Raw genomic sequence first — 15,944 nt, 5'->3', positions numbered from 1 at the left:
ACTTAAGCGTGGTATCTCAGCTCTTGCTCCGCCTGTGCGACATCACTGTGTAGGCCTACCAGTGGGGCCTATAACCGGTGTAGTCAGGATTTGATGGGGGGGGGGGGTGGGAGAGGGGTTTCCCCCTCCCATGGTGGAAAACTTTTTGCATTTTGATGTTGTAAATGGTGCAATTTGATGCATTTTTTTGTGTGCATGTTTTATCGACTTGGAACAGTTCCACCAAGGTAGCAGTACATTTTGATGTAGATTATCATTGAACAATTTTGCCAATTAAATTTCATATAATTTCATGAACTTCTCGTATTAATCATTACACCGAATATCATGAACCCAACCGAGCTCGAGCGAGCGGGAGCGAGCGAGGGGGAGGGGGGATTACCCCTCCCATGGTGAGAACTTTTCATTTTGATGTTGTACATGGTGCAATCTGACGATTGTTTTTGCGCGTTTTGTCGAATTGAAACAGTCCCACTTGTTTAATGTAGCAATATATTTTGATGTCGATTATTCTAAAACAATTTGGCTATAAAATGGTATCATTTAGATAAACTTCTTGTATTAATTCTGACACTGAATATCATGAACGCGACCGAACCCGAGCGAGCGGAGCGAGCGGGGGGGGGGGGGGTGGAGGGTGTGGGAGGGGGATGTTGCCCCTCCCACGGTGCATGTTTTATCGACTTGAAACAGTCCCACTTGTTTAAGGTAGCAGTATATTTGATGTAGATAACATTAAACAATTTGCCTATATAAAATTGTATTATTTTAATAAACGTATTGTATTAATTCTTACAATGAATATCATGAACGCTGTCTATTAAGCAATCAAACAGAAAAATCAAGCGCACGAGGGTGTAGATAAGGGGCATTTCTCCTCCCAAACGAAGGTGATTTTGCATTTTCAGACCTGAACTTCAGCGATCTGGTGCAAACTTTTTGTGTAGTACTTAGATTTTTTTCCAGCACCCCTCCCCCCCCCAAAAAAATGATGGAAATAGATAGGGCTTTTCAGGGAAGTGTTAAAATCACAGAATTTAGTTCTTATTCCGAGTGTACATCATCTGTGTGTATGTAGAAAGTCTAGTGAGGGAGAGCTTAGAGTGAGGGTGTGGGAGGGGGATTTCTCCCTCCCACTCGATGGAGCTTTTGCGTTATTAGAATTGAAATAAAGCGATCTGAAGTACACTTTTTGTGGAAAATTCAGAAATTGTCATTCCCTAAAGTGTACTAAGTCTGTAGAGGAGACCAAGCAAAGGGAGGGTGGCAAGATATCTCTCCATATTCGAGGGAGCTTTTTTAGAAATGAAATTCAACAATCTGGTGCACACTTTTGTTGGAATATATGGAAATTTGTCAATCAGAGAAGGTGGGAGGAGATAAGCCCTATTCCCCCCTCCTACAAGAGGGAGATTCTGTATTATCTTATTGCATTTAAACGTTTTGTTGCACACATTTTGTGGCATATTTGGAAAACTGTCTATGTTCAAAGTGTAGCCACAATCTAATGCATGGGGGCGGGGGGGGGGGGGGAGGGGGCGGGCGAGCAGGGAGAAGTCGTGAGCGAGTGCTATCACCCCTGCAAATTGATTATTAAAATTGATTAAAAGGGGATATTCCCCTTGTACATGAAGGAACTTTCGAGTTTTCTTAATATAAGTGATAAGTCTTGTGCGCTCAGAAATATTCAGATTTTTCTGTAAATCTGGAAAGTGTACTAAGGTTAAGAAAAGGGGCACAGAGGGTGAAGGTGTGGGAGTGGGTAGCCTCTCCCACAAGACGCAGCTTTTGCATTTTTAGGATTGACATATTATAATGATCTGATGTGCACTTTTGTGGAATATTCAGAAAATTATCAATCCCCAAAGTGTGCAGAGTCTAAATCAATGGATAGGAACCGAGCGGGCGGGGGAGGTGAGGTAAATTAAAAGAGGATGAGGGAATGTTTAGATTTATTAGAATTGAAACAATAAATGTATAGATCTGATGCACACTTGATGAAACATTTGGAAATCTGTCAATCTAAATCTGTACTAAGTCTATAGGAAAAGGACCGAACTACGGAGGGGGTATTTCCCTCCAACGCGAGAGAGATTTTGCATTTTCAGATTTGAAACTCAGCAATCTGGTGGACACTTTGGATAAGATATTTGGAAAAAACGCAAAAAAAAAAGAAATTCCCTCATTTCGAGAATTATTGAGGGTGAAATATTTAGAGGGAATTTTTGTAAGTGAAAAGATCTGCTGCACACTCTTTGATAAAATATTAGGAGATACGTCAATCTCAAAAGCGTACAAAGTCTATCGAAAGGGACCCAGCAGTGGAGCTTTTGCATGTTTATGATTGCAATACAACGATCTGGTGCATAGTAGTGACGGTATATGGACAATTTTCCATAGAGAAAGTTCGAGATTTGTCCGCATCACGGGAATTGCTTGAGGACAAATAATTGTCTGCCCCAAAACATTTCGTAGGGGCTGGGCAAATACCCCTTTGCCCCCCCCCCCCCCCCCCCCGATAGAATCGATGCCTCTGATCATCCCTGTGTATGCCCATAGATGTATCCTGACTGAGTCATCAGAGTCATCATCGTTTCAGGAATGATTCAGGAAATGGAGGGGTTCAATATACGGCGGTATAGTTTTTTGTTATTGTTTGTTTGTTTTCGTACATAATTTGCAGATGGTCCCGAGTTGCTCGCGTCATAGCATGTTCACATGTAGGAGTATACTATTTGACGTTGTCAACGTGTGGACCATACTATATGTCGACATTTCTTCCTTCGCGAGCGAGAGAAGCGAGCGAGCGCTTGAGAAAATATGTATACATTATTCTACAAGATAGAATACTGTTCACCTATGTTACCTCTCTGACGGCGGGCGTACGGACGTCACTACAATATGCCAAAATTGATACAATCACATTTCTGCTTCCTCCATTTTTATTTCACATTTCAGGGGGGATGATTGTACAGGCCATCCCCCCTCCTCCATTTCGGGGGGGGGGGGGGGGATATATCCCCCCCCCCCGGATTTACGCCTATGTCTCCAAATCAGGGCCTATATTAACAAGATTATTGTTAGATTCCTCAGCTATAGTTTCATCACCTATATTTTTTCTTAATAAGTTGAGAATTCTCCTTATTAAAAATATTATCTATCACACTCCATGTTGCTTTAATATTCTTATAACAATTATCAAATTGCTTAGCGAAATATTCTCTTTTTAAAAGCAAAACGTTAAACAAAATATTGTTATATCTAACATAAGAACATTTATTCAAATCAATAGCATTCTTTTCATAACTATAAAATAATAATTTTTCTTATTCACACTTTTCAACAAAGACTTTAACCATGGCTGCCTAGGAACTTTTCATGATTATTCTTTTTTCTTCCAAATAACTGAATATCATGTAAAGTATTAAACATATTCAAGCAAATATTACAAGAATCATTCACTTCATCATCGTTGAAAACATTATTCCAATCTGCACACCATTATTTAGCTTTAAACAAAACTGTATCTAAATTTTTACAATTATTTAATTGAGAATCGACCAAAGAATCAAAATATTCGAAATAAATGGGGAACTTATGACTAATATCAAATATTGTTATACCAGTTTCACAAGGTGGTAAACAATTTCAGAAAAAAAAAAACTATCAATGTTAGGGTAAAGGAATGAGTGGTATGTCTGGTCTGTTTTGTAATAGATAGGAGAAAAGAATGAGAAGACGTCAAATCTAGAAAATCATGAACTGAATTATCTTCACAATGCAATGTGCAATAACTTGATGTTGAAATCGACCATAGTACAAAACTCTTTCTTTGTAATTCAGCACTTGATAAAATATCTTGCATATTGTTTTTTAAAAAGTCAGTGATAAAAGAATGAGGTTTATAAAGCACTTATATCACAATGTTTTTATCATTGGGCACAATTTCAACAACAACAAAAAAATTGAAAGAATGTATCATAACATTCTAATTAGGATACATTTTCGTGATATCTTTAGAAATGCATAATAGAAAGCATGCAGTATAATCATTACTGGTTGAGCTGGCTCCCTGGGTGTTAGGTTGGGTTGGGTACGTTGAGTTAAATATTCAGTTATTTAATTATGTTTTTCTCTATATATCTTCTTCTTCTCTCTCTCTCTCTCTCTCGCTCTCTGTTGCAGTTCTGTTTTGTTGTCCAAATATAATGAAGTCAAAATGAAATGCTGTTAGGAAATATGGTTTACATGGAAACTTCAAATGTATGCATTGCTGGTTGAGCTGGCTCCCTGGGTGTTGCGTTGGGTTGGGTACGTTGAGTTAAAATAGTTATTTATGATGTTTTTTTCTCTCTATCTTCTTCTCTTTCTCTCTCTCTCTCTCTCTTGCAGTTCTGTTTTCTTAATTGTCCAAATATAATGAAGTCAAGATGAAATGCTATAAGGGAATATATATGGTTTACATGGAAACTTCAAATTTATGCATTGTGCGTTAAAGGGACTGCACAGTACTGGTTGAGGTGGGGATTCATGTTTTGAACATTCCTTAGTGAGATAATGAAAAGGCTTTTATGGGTGATATGAGACATAATATGAAAGAGCATGTAGTTATAAGAAGGATTCAACGTTTATTTGATGAAAATTAGTTTTCAAATGGCTGATATATCCAAAAAAAAGTGCTAATAATAAAAGGCGACATGCCACAACTATATTAGGATCTCTCTGTTTCACCTTGTTTTTGGATATCTCGGCCATTTCAAAACCGATTTTCATCGACTAAACTTTTGATACCCCTTAGAACTGCATGCTCTTTGACATCTCATAGAGTGGTTTCTGAATATCTCACAAAACGTTAAAAGCTAAATCCTCACCTCGACCAGAACTGTACACACCCTTAACTGTATGTACTTGTAAGTGAGTCAGGTTTTGATGTCTGTAGCCATTTAAGAGTTGACAAACATATACGCAATGTATCATTGATATTTTTTTCTTAGTTTTGTTATGAAGATAATGATCTCTGATATTTGAATGGAATAAGAAAGATTGGTAGTTACACATATCTTGAATTGACACTTACAAAGAAACAGTTGTTTAAATATATGCCTGTTAATGAAATTTGTATTTTTTATATTGTAAACTGAATGTTTTGGGTGCACCGGGTGGGTTGGGGAGGATGGCCTGAGGGTCCAAGTCATTCAGTTGGCTCATTCCAGACCCGGGCTGCCCAACCTGGTGCACCCTTTACCACTCCAGTGTATGTTCTGATTTCGAAATATGTACTATGATATTTGTGAATGAAAGCCGAATGAATGATAATAATAATAATAATGATAATGATAATAATAATGATAATGCAACCCTACCTCCTTTCTTATCATCTATATTGTTTGTAATAGAATCACACACTGATATCCCTGCTGGAAAGAACACAGTTTCTCACAGTGTGTTCAAAATGTGTTCACACAGTCGACTTTGTGAAAACGATCTGATTTAACAGTGTGAAGGTGGTATCAAACTGTGGTGTGGTTTTTCACAGAAAGTTCACATAATAATGTTCTGTCTGCACCACGCGACCGCCGCCCGCCCCACCAGGGGCGTGGCTATGCAATGTAAAAAAAATGGAGAAAAAGAAAGAAAGAAAAAAGAAAGAAATAGGAACAGAAAGAAGAAAACAAGGGACTCCGCTGTCATTTCGGTTCCCCGTGCGTCAGTAGTTACAAGCGTGAATTGGCCGCACAGGCCTAGAGAATCAAGATCACGCCACCACAATACAAACGTACGTGTATTGAAATGATTCAAAAGTGCGGTACACTACGTAAAAAAAAATGGCGTTTACAAAAGATATTGAAAGACATGACAATAGATTCTATGAATACTAGCTGAGCACTCATGGGCAAATTCCAAAGTCCAAAATGATGTTGGAAAGAGACGGTCACGCCGCGCGGTCCGCACGAGAACGCCCCAACTCTGCACATCAACTACTAGTGGGCTCACCACACGGGTAAATAATTCCCCATAGAGACGTGTGTTAAAATTCAAATAAAAAAAAAATGGTAAAATTGCTGGTAGAAGTGAGGTGTTTCATCTTCACTAACCTGGATAAGTGAGCTATACCCTGTCATCCATCAACTTTCCAAGGCAGGTTCTTCGGCTCAAACTCTCTCCAAGGGTCCGCATAGCCAGACTACGAGTTCTTTTCACTCAAAAAATCACCCATTTTCCGTACACGCACCCAATGAAATAATTGTCCCTTCAAATTCCATGAGAACAGCTTTCATCTTCAAACCAGTTTGTAGAGGAATTCATACTCAATATCTGCAGCTATTCAGTTTTATGCCAAACTGCATTAACGATTTTTGATTAATTCATTTCTTCATTTATTTTGGTATCTTTGGTACGAATTTGTGAAGGGGTTCTAGACATTCCATTTTATTTACAGGTGTGAGCCCTAGTATGCGGCATCAGGACATTCCCACGCAAGCCTCACCACGCGACAGCCACCCGCACCGTAAAGCAGGTGAAAGAAAGGAACAGAACAGACAGAAGAAAGAAATCCAACGACCTCAGTCATTGCAGTGGTTACAAGCGTGAATTAGTCCACAGGCCCTATGAATCAGGATCAGCCCCACATGATCAAAGGCCACTTTGCAAATAATTCGATGAATAGATGCGATCACAGGCAGTCCCAGTAGGTGGTGCAACTCTACGAAGTGAAGATCAATTTCAGATCTTCGTTCCTATCATACCTCGCAATGTCTCATGTACCGAATGACAACCCTGGCAGCGAAAGCGGAGGCCGTGCGATTCTCTGGATGATACCCAGATCGATCTCGACGGCGTTCTCGAAATGCATGTCGGGGATTCCAGGCTGTGAGGTGTGGATGGAACCGTTCGCCTTCTGCCACTTTGCCTTGACGGAACTAGAGAAGATTGGGATTAAAGACGAACCATTGAGCTATGCTGGCCACGAGAAGGAGTTCCAGACAGCTGCTGAGGCTATGGAGAAATATTTTCCACAGTCAAACATCTTTCCAGACAGACTTCAGTAAGTTTACTGTAGCGTCTTCAGCGTGTTTACACTCTTCGAATTACGATAAATTGTTGACTCTGGGCCTAAAATCAGTACATTTGCATCTCGTAATATACATCTTTATAGTTGTTACAATTCACACTTTATGTACAAGTTGTATCTACATCTAAACTGGTATTATTAAACAGTAATATTGATGGTGCGCTTCTTTTGTTTTTCGATAATTTCTAATATTGTGGTGGGTTATATCTAAGTAATCACAGTAACAGTTGTAGTAATAGTAAAAATTATCGTAGTGTAATTATAATAGTAAAAATAACAACAACAGTAATAACAAAACGATAATGACAATGGTCTTATTGACAAAGAGTAGCCTCCCTGATGTCTTCAAGAAGACCCTGCAAATGTTATCATTACTTTAGCATTTCCAGGCAGATGCCAATTTTATACACCTGTGATGGTGGACCGGGGATTTGGGTTTGAGAGGGGCATCATGGGTACAAACATCTCGTCCAAGGACGGCAGTACTCGGCAGTACTCGAACACGACGCCAAGAATATCATCAAACCACAGTGAACCTGAAAATCGACAATATTCACTATTCTACAGGGAACATGAATAATCCACAATTTTATAGAAAAGACGTCGCAGTAATGATTTTGGATAGAATCATGATTTATAATTGTTTTATTTGTGTCTTCCTATATGATGAAGGTTTGCCACAATCAAGAAGGACTTGGAGGAATCAACCAGTAAATATGTTTTCGTTAAGGATGAAAGCATGGCCATGCCAACCGATCAGAGACGACAATTCATTCCAAAAGGATATAAACACGCCTTCCTCATCCGGCATCCTCTGCTCGTGTATAAGTCGATGAGAAAGGGATGGTTCGCACAGTTCCAAAAAGTCGGTGGGCTGAAGTTCAACGAAACTGATGAAAGTTCCTTTGATTTCCGCCCCTATGCCAAGGAGCTGGCGGCCGATGCCGTCTTCCAGCAGCATCACAATCTCTGGACATACATACGAGATCATGTCAACCCGTCACCCTTGGTCATCGATTCGTCTGCTCTTCTCACCAACCCTGCACCGGTAATTCAAAAGTTCTGTGAAGCCGTGGGTTTCCCCTACTCAGAATCGCTCCTACAGTGGTCAGGGTCGCCTGAGGTAGCCAAGTCATGGAAATGGGCAGGTGATAACATGTATAAGAATGTAGCCTTCCTGGGCGTGTCCATAAACAGCACCCATTTTACTCCACCGTCAGCGGTCCCGGCCTGGGAGGAGGTAACAGACGATGTGCGGGAGCTCGCTGAGAAAGCGATGCCGTTCTACGAGGATATGGTTCAACATCGGCCTATTGAGTAGTCAGTAAATTGTATTTACCATGATTCTTCATTGAAGGAGACCTCCGGATGATTTTCAGATTTTTACATTTGAACAACTATGAATTAGAAATACTGAGGACAGAGTTTCAGAATTTGTGATAATTGGGATGAAGAATAAGAATATTCTCAAAATTTAGAACAAATTTGCAATGAACAAGGATGATGACATAGCAGAGTCACCATAAGAATGCATGAGTTGGGGCTCAAGGAAGCAGAACAAAAGAAGAAGGCATGCATAGATTATACCCAGGTGAACTAGCGGTATTGTAATGACATTACACTGCTACATTGAAATATGTGAACCTCCTATGTCATCATCCTTGTTCAGTGTAATTTGTTTAAGGTTTTTCAAAGTATTGTTTCTCTGCTCAAAGAACCACAATAAATTCCACAAACCTATACATGGAGTTGTCGATTTATGTACTACATGATGTGAAATTATGAAAATCGTCTGGAATGTCCCTTTAAGCAATGACGCCCCTTTGCCATAACTTGTATTGAAGTAATATAGGTTTTCCCGGCCAATTTCGCACTTTTGTCGGTCCATTTGATAGAAGGTTCATTCAGTTCAGAAAAAAATTCTCGTCACAGCACATTCTGTCATTCAAAATTGCAAGTTGTTCGTTCAATTTAGCATTTCGATCAATGAAATTTGCCCATGTGCCTTTCGAATTCGTAAAACGGGCATTCAAATTGGCGCGTGCTCTTCAGTCATTTAAATTCGCCAGCACTGGCCGAAAAGGGTATTTCAGTAATTCAGTTTCGCGTATGGGCAGTCAAATTCCAAACATGTTCATTCAAATTAACGTCATGCTATTTCTTTCTTGTAAAGGTGAGAACATTAAAACACGTGCTTCTGTGTGACTTTTTGTTTCATCCACGCACTGTTAAGCAGTAAAAGTATATTTTTTACCCTATATAACTCGAGTTTGTTGTTCTGTGACGACCCTTTTCTTTTATTTGTTTCATTTTAGGCCTACATGTAACAATACTATATACAGATTAACTTCATCTTCATCTTACAGTCATGACAGCACAAGTTAGATACAGACGTATTTCTCAAGAAGACAGAAAAAGAATTATAGGAACAGTTGATGATCATGACCTTGACTTCATAGAACTGGCCGACAGTCTCGGAATAAAGCGCTCAACGGCCAGATTAGTTGTGGCCATGTGCACTATCTTCGGACTGGAAGACTCAATAAGCACATTGAAAAAGAAACTGTTGCCAATATCTCTAAAATGAATACGAAAATAGGAAATGTAATGACGCTTGCAAAATAATAACTATGCTGGAAATAAATAAAGAAAGAACCAAAGAATAAACATGCGTGCTAATTTTATTGACTGCAAAAGATGTTAAATTGGATGCCCAAAACTGAATTCGAATGAACGAGTGCAGCATGTCCGTGATCACGTGACTATATCACTCTGAATTGAATGAACGAATAACGAAATGGTGCTTGTTTTTCGAATTTCAATTGAGAAAGTGTTAATTAGAATGAGGCTAAAGGTAATTTGAATGCTCCAAAATGAATTTGAATGAAGAGATTATGATGGAGATTATCAGATTACATAATACTAATAAATCAAGAACCTTACCAGGTGTAAGTACGAATACAGCTTTGAGTTTGTAGAACGATTCCTTCATTTATCTTCCTTTTTTTTATCAGGAACAAGTCATGTGATCTATGACTTTCTGTAGTATTGAGATGAATCATCTTAATACATTATTAATATTGAGATGAATCATCAATATCAATAGATGACTGATTTCTGCACAGTTGCCATTTCACTACTTTAGTTCAATGCCACATTTTGGCGGTTTGTCAAAACTCTTGACTCAGAGGACTTGGTGTTATCCTCAAGATTACTTATTTTGGATCGTTGTTTAGAGTCGCAATTACGTTGTTTGTTTTTAAGGTATCTTTGCAATGATAAAACAAAATATCCATTTACCTAAATATAAAGTAACACGATGAAGAATAATTGTGTATCATATTTTTATCTGTCAGCTCTCCCTCTTCATGCTACTATACCATGCAACAAGGGCTGACGTGTCCAATGTAATGCATACACAAGTCATACAATTGACGTTGGACTATAATTATGGTACAGGAATGACGGCAGTCACGTACAGATTATGTTTCTTGTTTGTGAATGGACTCATGACTACATGTGGAGTCTATGAAGTGCGGTGCCTTCAAATAGAGATTGTTCATATACACTGTAACCCCCGTCATACTGTGTCTATACAATGTATTTGATCAAAGGTTGATCAGCAGACATGACAGAACGCAACATTAATATACGGCTATTCATATGGTCTGAGTGATATTGTTCCCGCTATATGCAATGACAAAATGGTTGACACTTTCGAGTGTGGTAAAACGTCAAGCGGCAGATCACCACTGTCATAATACCCCACAGTTTTCCAAACCGTCTGAGCATTTGCCTTATTCTGCTTAAATGTATGCAAATTGGTGTGAATGTCATGTTGATGTCTATATTCCGTTTGATTGACTTTTTATTTTTATCATGCCTTATTCTGTTCAAATGCATGCAAATTGGTTGTTTTTCTGCTTTTATGTTTATGTCTCATCAAGCCCTTGAAAAAGGCTGGTAACACAGTCGAAAGCTTGGGAAAATAAAAGGCCATAGTGAACATTACTGCAACGTCTGCAAGTCATTCCTCCGTCACACACATATACCGGGTGTCCCCCCCCCCCCCCAAAAAAAAAAAAAAAAAGCGGAACGGTGGATTTTTCAGTGCCTTGCATTCTAAAAGTGATATACATTTTTACATTATTAGAAAGAGAATTTTCAGCAGAAGACAATGATACCAAAATCATTAAATTTGGTTCAGTACTTTTTATTCTACGCTAATTTCTGTAAATACAGTCATTTTCAAATTTCGCCGGATGTTTGCAACGTTTGAGATAATAATTTGGGTGTGACACGCGTTCCGTACGGTGAATTGTGTAAGCTCGTTGATCCATGTCAACAAAAGATAAAGCTTTCACATTGGGCGCGCGCACACACACACACACACACACACACACACACACTGTTTTTCCCTTGCCCGCGCTCAATGAGAAAGCTGTATCTTTTGTTGACATGGATCACCGAGCTTACACAATATTCACGGTATGGATCTCGTGTCGCGCTCAAATTATTATCTCATAAGTCGCAAAAATCCAGCGAAATACAACGTGTATTATGTATATTGATAGAATGGTACATTCTAAGTATATTCTGTTTACAATAATTTGATAATACTCATGTCATGACAACAGTCTTTTGCCTTTTATCATTATTTTGTTTTCTATATTGCGTCTGTGCTCCTCATCAGTTTTTTTTTTTTTTTTTAACACTCCCCAGAATTGGGACCTACGCTCAACAGGCTTGCTTTTAAGTAGGTTCCATCATAATTTTCTTTAGCATTTATGCATAGTGCCAAACTTTCAAAGATTGTCCACCATGTTCTGTTTACAATAATTGTGCATCCAGCCGAATATTGTGTTTCACTTTAATTTACTGTATTTGATGTATCTTCCTTCATTAAAAAAAGTCGCTGCCTGTGGATTGAACCTATAACATACTGCATTTGGGAAGCTCAATTAGCATGAGAATAAAGTGAAAAGTACTACGGAACAATCTATTGATCATTTAACTGAGATATAGTTGTTTCCATTGAAGATTGGAGCCAAGGTCGAATTCACAAAATCTTTCTACCAAACTTTTTGACAGAGCAATTGGATCAATCGTGTGTCACACGTTTATTGTTTGTAAAACGTATCAAATTTATGTATGATTTGTAGTTAGTCACTATGCATGATTGTAGTTAGTGCATAAACACTAGAGCCATCATACTGGTTCACTGGTGGAAACGTGATAATTCAGCTGAAGAGAAAAAAACCGTCTCACCCTTTGCAAACCATCATATAATCAAGAAATTCAAAGAATCGTTGAATCGTTTGACATTAATGTGGAAAGCTTTGGCTGTTTCCCGTATATACAAAATGTTACAAACTACGGAAATATAATACATTTCCTTAGTTTGTTATATATATAATTATATTATAAGCAACGTCGAATCTATGAAACTTATTGAAAGATTCGGGACGGATGCTAATCTCAAGAAGGAGGGAGAAGAACATCGGGGCACACATACATGGGATTTTCCATCATGACCAGCCAGGTAGTAGTGGACAGTCGATAAGACAACATACAGTGTAATCTAGTGGTCAACCTGGTGCTCATTTCTGAACACGCATGACCATGGCCCAAAGTCATGTCACCGGTATTTCACAGGATACCATTGGATGATTGTTTGCACAGATTATCAGGGACTGAAACATGCAAATGTTATTTCATTCGTTATTTTGTTGTTAGGTGGTGTTATGAACAATTTTCAATGGCACCATGTCCTGCTCCCTCAGAATACTCTAAGTAGAACAATTTCTTTCTTTGAAGTCAGACGACACGAGCATTCATTTATTCATTGCTATCATAGAGCGGAAGATAGTTACTCACTCTCTTATACTTCATCTGGGTATCGAGACGATAAACTACCATCTTTGTACATATTGTACATCAGTGTCTGCCGTGAAACTCTCCAAAAGTGTCACATTGTATGGTAGTTGAGCGTGAAAGGTCCGCAAGTGTGCTAAGAATTCGGCATCGCTGAAAACCACACAGTTGCACCTTATATAGCAATATTGACAGGACTGGCGAGGAGAATAGATGAATATTGTAAATACCTCAGCCGACGACTGTGTGATTTGAGTCAAAGCAAAATGATACATGGAAAGAAACGCTACATGTAGAAAAGCCACTACTGAAACATGGAGACAACATGCTCTCATTCAAGGACTTGGTAGAGTCTAACATCTTTATTTATGTAGGTGCAAGTGATTGAAGTATGCTCTTGTAATAACGTGGAGAAGAGTTTGTCAAAATGTCCTAATGCAAGACCAGACAAGTCCAGAAACTATCGTAATAAAACTATCATAATTGTGAAAATGACATCAAAATTTTTGCAAAATTCTTCCTCATACTTTGGAAAATCATTTGAATCATAGAAACACTGAATCCATATCTTTAAACAAAGGGTCCATCACAGTAGGTCTACCTGAACTTTCGACCGCTGACACAAAAAGTCCAGGTAGTGAATGACGACAAACATGTTTACGTATTGAAAAAATGGTTACAGCTCGTTATTCCGAAGGTTCGTTATTCCGAAGGCTCTTTAGTCCGAAGATTCGTTATTCCGAAGGTTCATTGTTCCGAATTTCATTTTCGGATTAACAGATCTTCGGAATAACGAACCTTCGGAATAACACCACAAATGTTCGGATCAACGAACCCTTTTCATTTTCGGATTAACGAGCCTCTAGGTATAGGAATTAGTGTGTTTCGGATTAACGACCCTTCGGAATAACGAACCTTCGGAATAGCGAACCTTCGGAATAACGAACAGCACCCGAAAAGGTTTAATATTCTGTATTGTGGTACCCTCATAATATGTACGGAATTTGATTAAAGGTATTATCAACCGTTTGCAGATGATCCAAAATCCCAGCCTAGTGCTTCAAAATGGTTCCTTAATGTGAGTTTGGGATAGAAACATGCGATTTAAAAATGTTGATCAGTATAACCAATATTAAGTACAGTTAAATAATTGTACAAAATGTGAACAATAGTTTTAATGAAATAGTTTCTAGACTAAACTGTTTACAGTTATGGTTTCTTGAGAAAATTAGTGATATCTCTTTATTTTTTTAGGCTTTACTGAAAAAACTTTTATATGTACGGTTGTTTTGTGATACAACTGCCCATTTTTTTTGTATTTTAATTTTCATATAATTTCTGTCGCCAAATCAGGGCTAATATTAACAAGATTATTGTTAGACTCCTCAGCTATAATTTCATCACCTATTTTCCTTAATGAGCTGAGAATTCTCCTTATTAAAAAACATTATTTATTACACTCCATGCTGCTCTAATATTCTTACAACAATTATCAAATTCCTTAATAGAATATTCTCTTTTTGAAATACAAAAAGTTTAACGAAATATTCTTACATATTACATAAGACCATTTATTCAAATCAATAGGATTCTTTTTATACCTGCAAAATAACTTATTTTTCTTATTCACACTTTCCAACAAAGACTTATTTAACCATGACAGCCTAGGATTTTTTTGTACTCATTCTTTTTCTTCCAAATCACTGAATATCAAATAAAGTATTAAACAAATTCAAACAAATATTACAAGAATCATTCACTTCATCGTCGTTGAAAACATTAATCCAATCTGCACACCATAATTTAGCTTTAACCCTAACTTACCTGGGCTATTTAGCAAGCTTGAATTCTTGGGGGGAGGGCACTATGGCCCCCCCCCCCCCTTCAGATCTCGGCCGTTGATCCCGCGATCGCCGCAAAATTTTGCATGAACATAAAGCCGGGTGTACTCTACAAGACAATTAAGTTAACTTTTCAAAAAATTGCATTTTCTATTTTAAATTAATTAATTATGCAAATATATGCCAAAACCACATTTTCGTCTGTAATTGGCTTTAAAAAGCTTATGGAATGCTGATTTTAGGTGTAAATATTTCTAGTGACATTCCGAACATTTGTGCTTAAAAAAGAATTCAGTATCAAAATTAATTTCTTATGTTTTTATTGTTTTATCAATTTTTATGTATTTCTGTGTTTTTTCGAACTTTTGTTTTTGTTGGTTTTTTTCAGCAGAATTTGTCATACACATCTTTAGAAGCATAATTATACTAAAATAAATTTATTTCAGCCACTGAAATCAAAAATATGAATCTTTATATGATTTAATTGAAAAAACACAATTTGTATTGACTTTGTACACAAAATCACGTTTTTCTTGAAGGGGCGTGGCTTCGGAACGGTATGCCCAGGCGCAACAAATTTGGTCTCAAAAGTTGCGCGAGACTTGAAAGTAAAAAGTCAGCGAGCGGTGCGGTCAAAAAATTTTGCGCGGCGGAATGGTCGTGGAATTCGTCGAGGGGGGGGGGGGCATTATGCCCCCCCCCCCCCGGTTAGGGTTAAACAAAACTGTATCTAAACTTTTAAAATTATTTAATTGAGAATCAACCAAAGAATCAAAATATTCGAAATAAATGGGGAACTGATGACTAGTATTGGATATTCTAATGCCAGTTTCACAAGGTGGTAAACAATTTGAGGAAAAAAAAATTGAATCAATATTATGTGAAAGGAATGATTGGTATGTCTAGTTTGTTTTCCAATAAATGGGAGAAAAGAATGACATGACATCGAATCTAGAAAATCATGAACTGAATTATCTTCTCAATGCAAAAAGCTTGATTTTTTTTTTTGTAATTCAGGACTTGATAAAACATCTTGCATGTTATTTTAAAAATCAATGATAGAAGAATGAGGAGGTTTGTATAGCACTCATATTACAATGTTTTTATCATTGGGGACAATAATTTTAACAAAAAAGGATTCTTAAGAAAGTACCATG

The 15,944-nt window shown here is 37.7% G+C and overlaps 1 protein-coding gene across 1 annotated transcript; it reads left to right on the top strand.

The window, feature by feature from the left end:
- Positions 1 to 6,448: 6,448 nt before the first annotated feature.
- On the top strand, positions 6,449 to 8,393 carry LOC139731364 (uncharacterized). The gene is made up of 2 exons (XM_071642256.1): positions 6,449 to 7,045; positions 7,745 to 8,393. Exons 1-2 carry the CDS (start codon positions 6,753 to 6,755, stop codon positions 8,391 to 8,393), a joined length of 942 nt encoding a protein of 313 aa, XP_071498357.1. The 5' UTR covers positions 6,449 to 6,752.
- Positions 8,394 to 15,944: the final 7,551 nt, after the last annotated feature.

Source organism: Diadema antillarum, unplaced genomic scaffold (assembly GCF_040938485.1).
Source record: "Diadema antillarum isolate AM-2024a unplaced genomic scaffold, OU_Dant_1.0 seq00000368_RagTag, whole genome shotgun sequence".
In the NCBI taxonomy this organism is placed as follows: domain Eukaryota; kingdom Metazoa; phylum Echinodermata; class Echinoidea; order Diadematoida; family Diadematidae; genus Diadema; species Diadema antillarum.
Note: the sequence above shows the minus strand (reverse complement) of the source record. Positions and strands in the feature narration are given on the sequence as shown.

Excerpts from the sequence above, each read along its gene's own strand:
- LOC139731364 (XM_071642256.1), top strand. The coding sequence starts at position 6,753 with ATGTCTCATGTACCGAATGACAACCCTGGCAGCGAAAGCGGAGGCCGT. Across the intron at positions 7,046-7,744 it reads ATCTTTCCAGACAGACTTCA|GTTTGCCACAATCAAGAAGG; the intron begins GTAAGTTTACTG and ends TATATGATGAAG.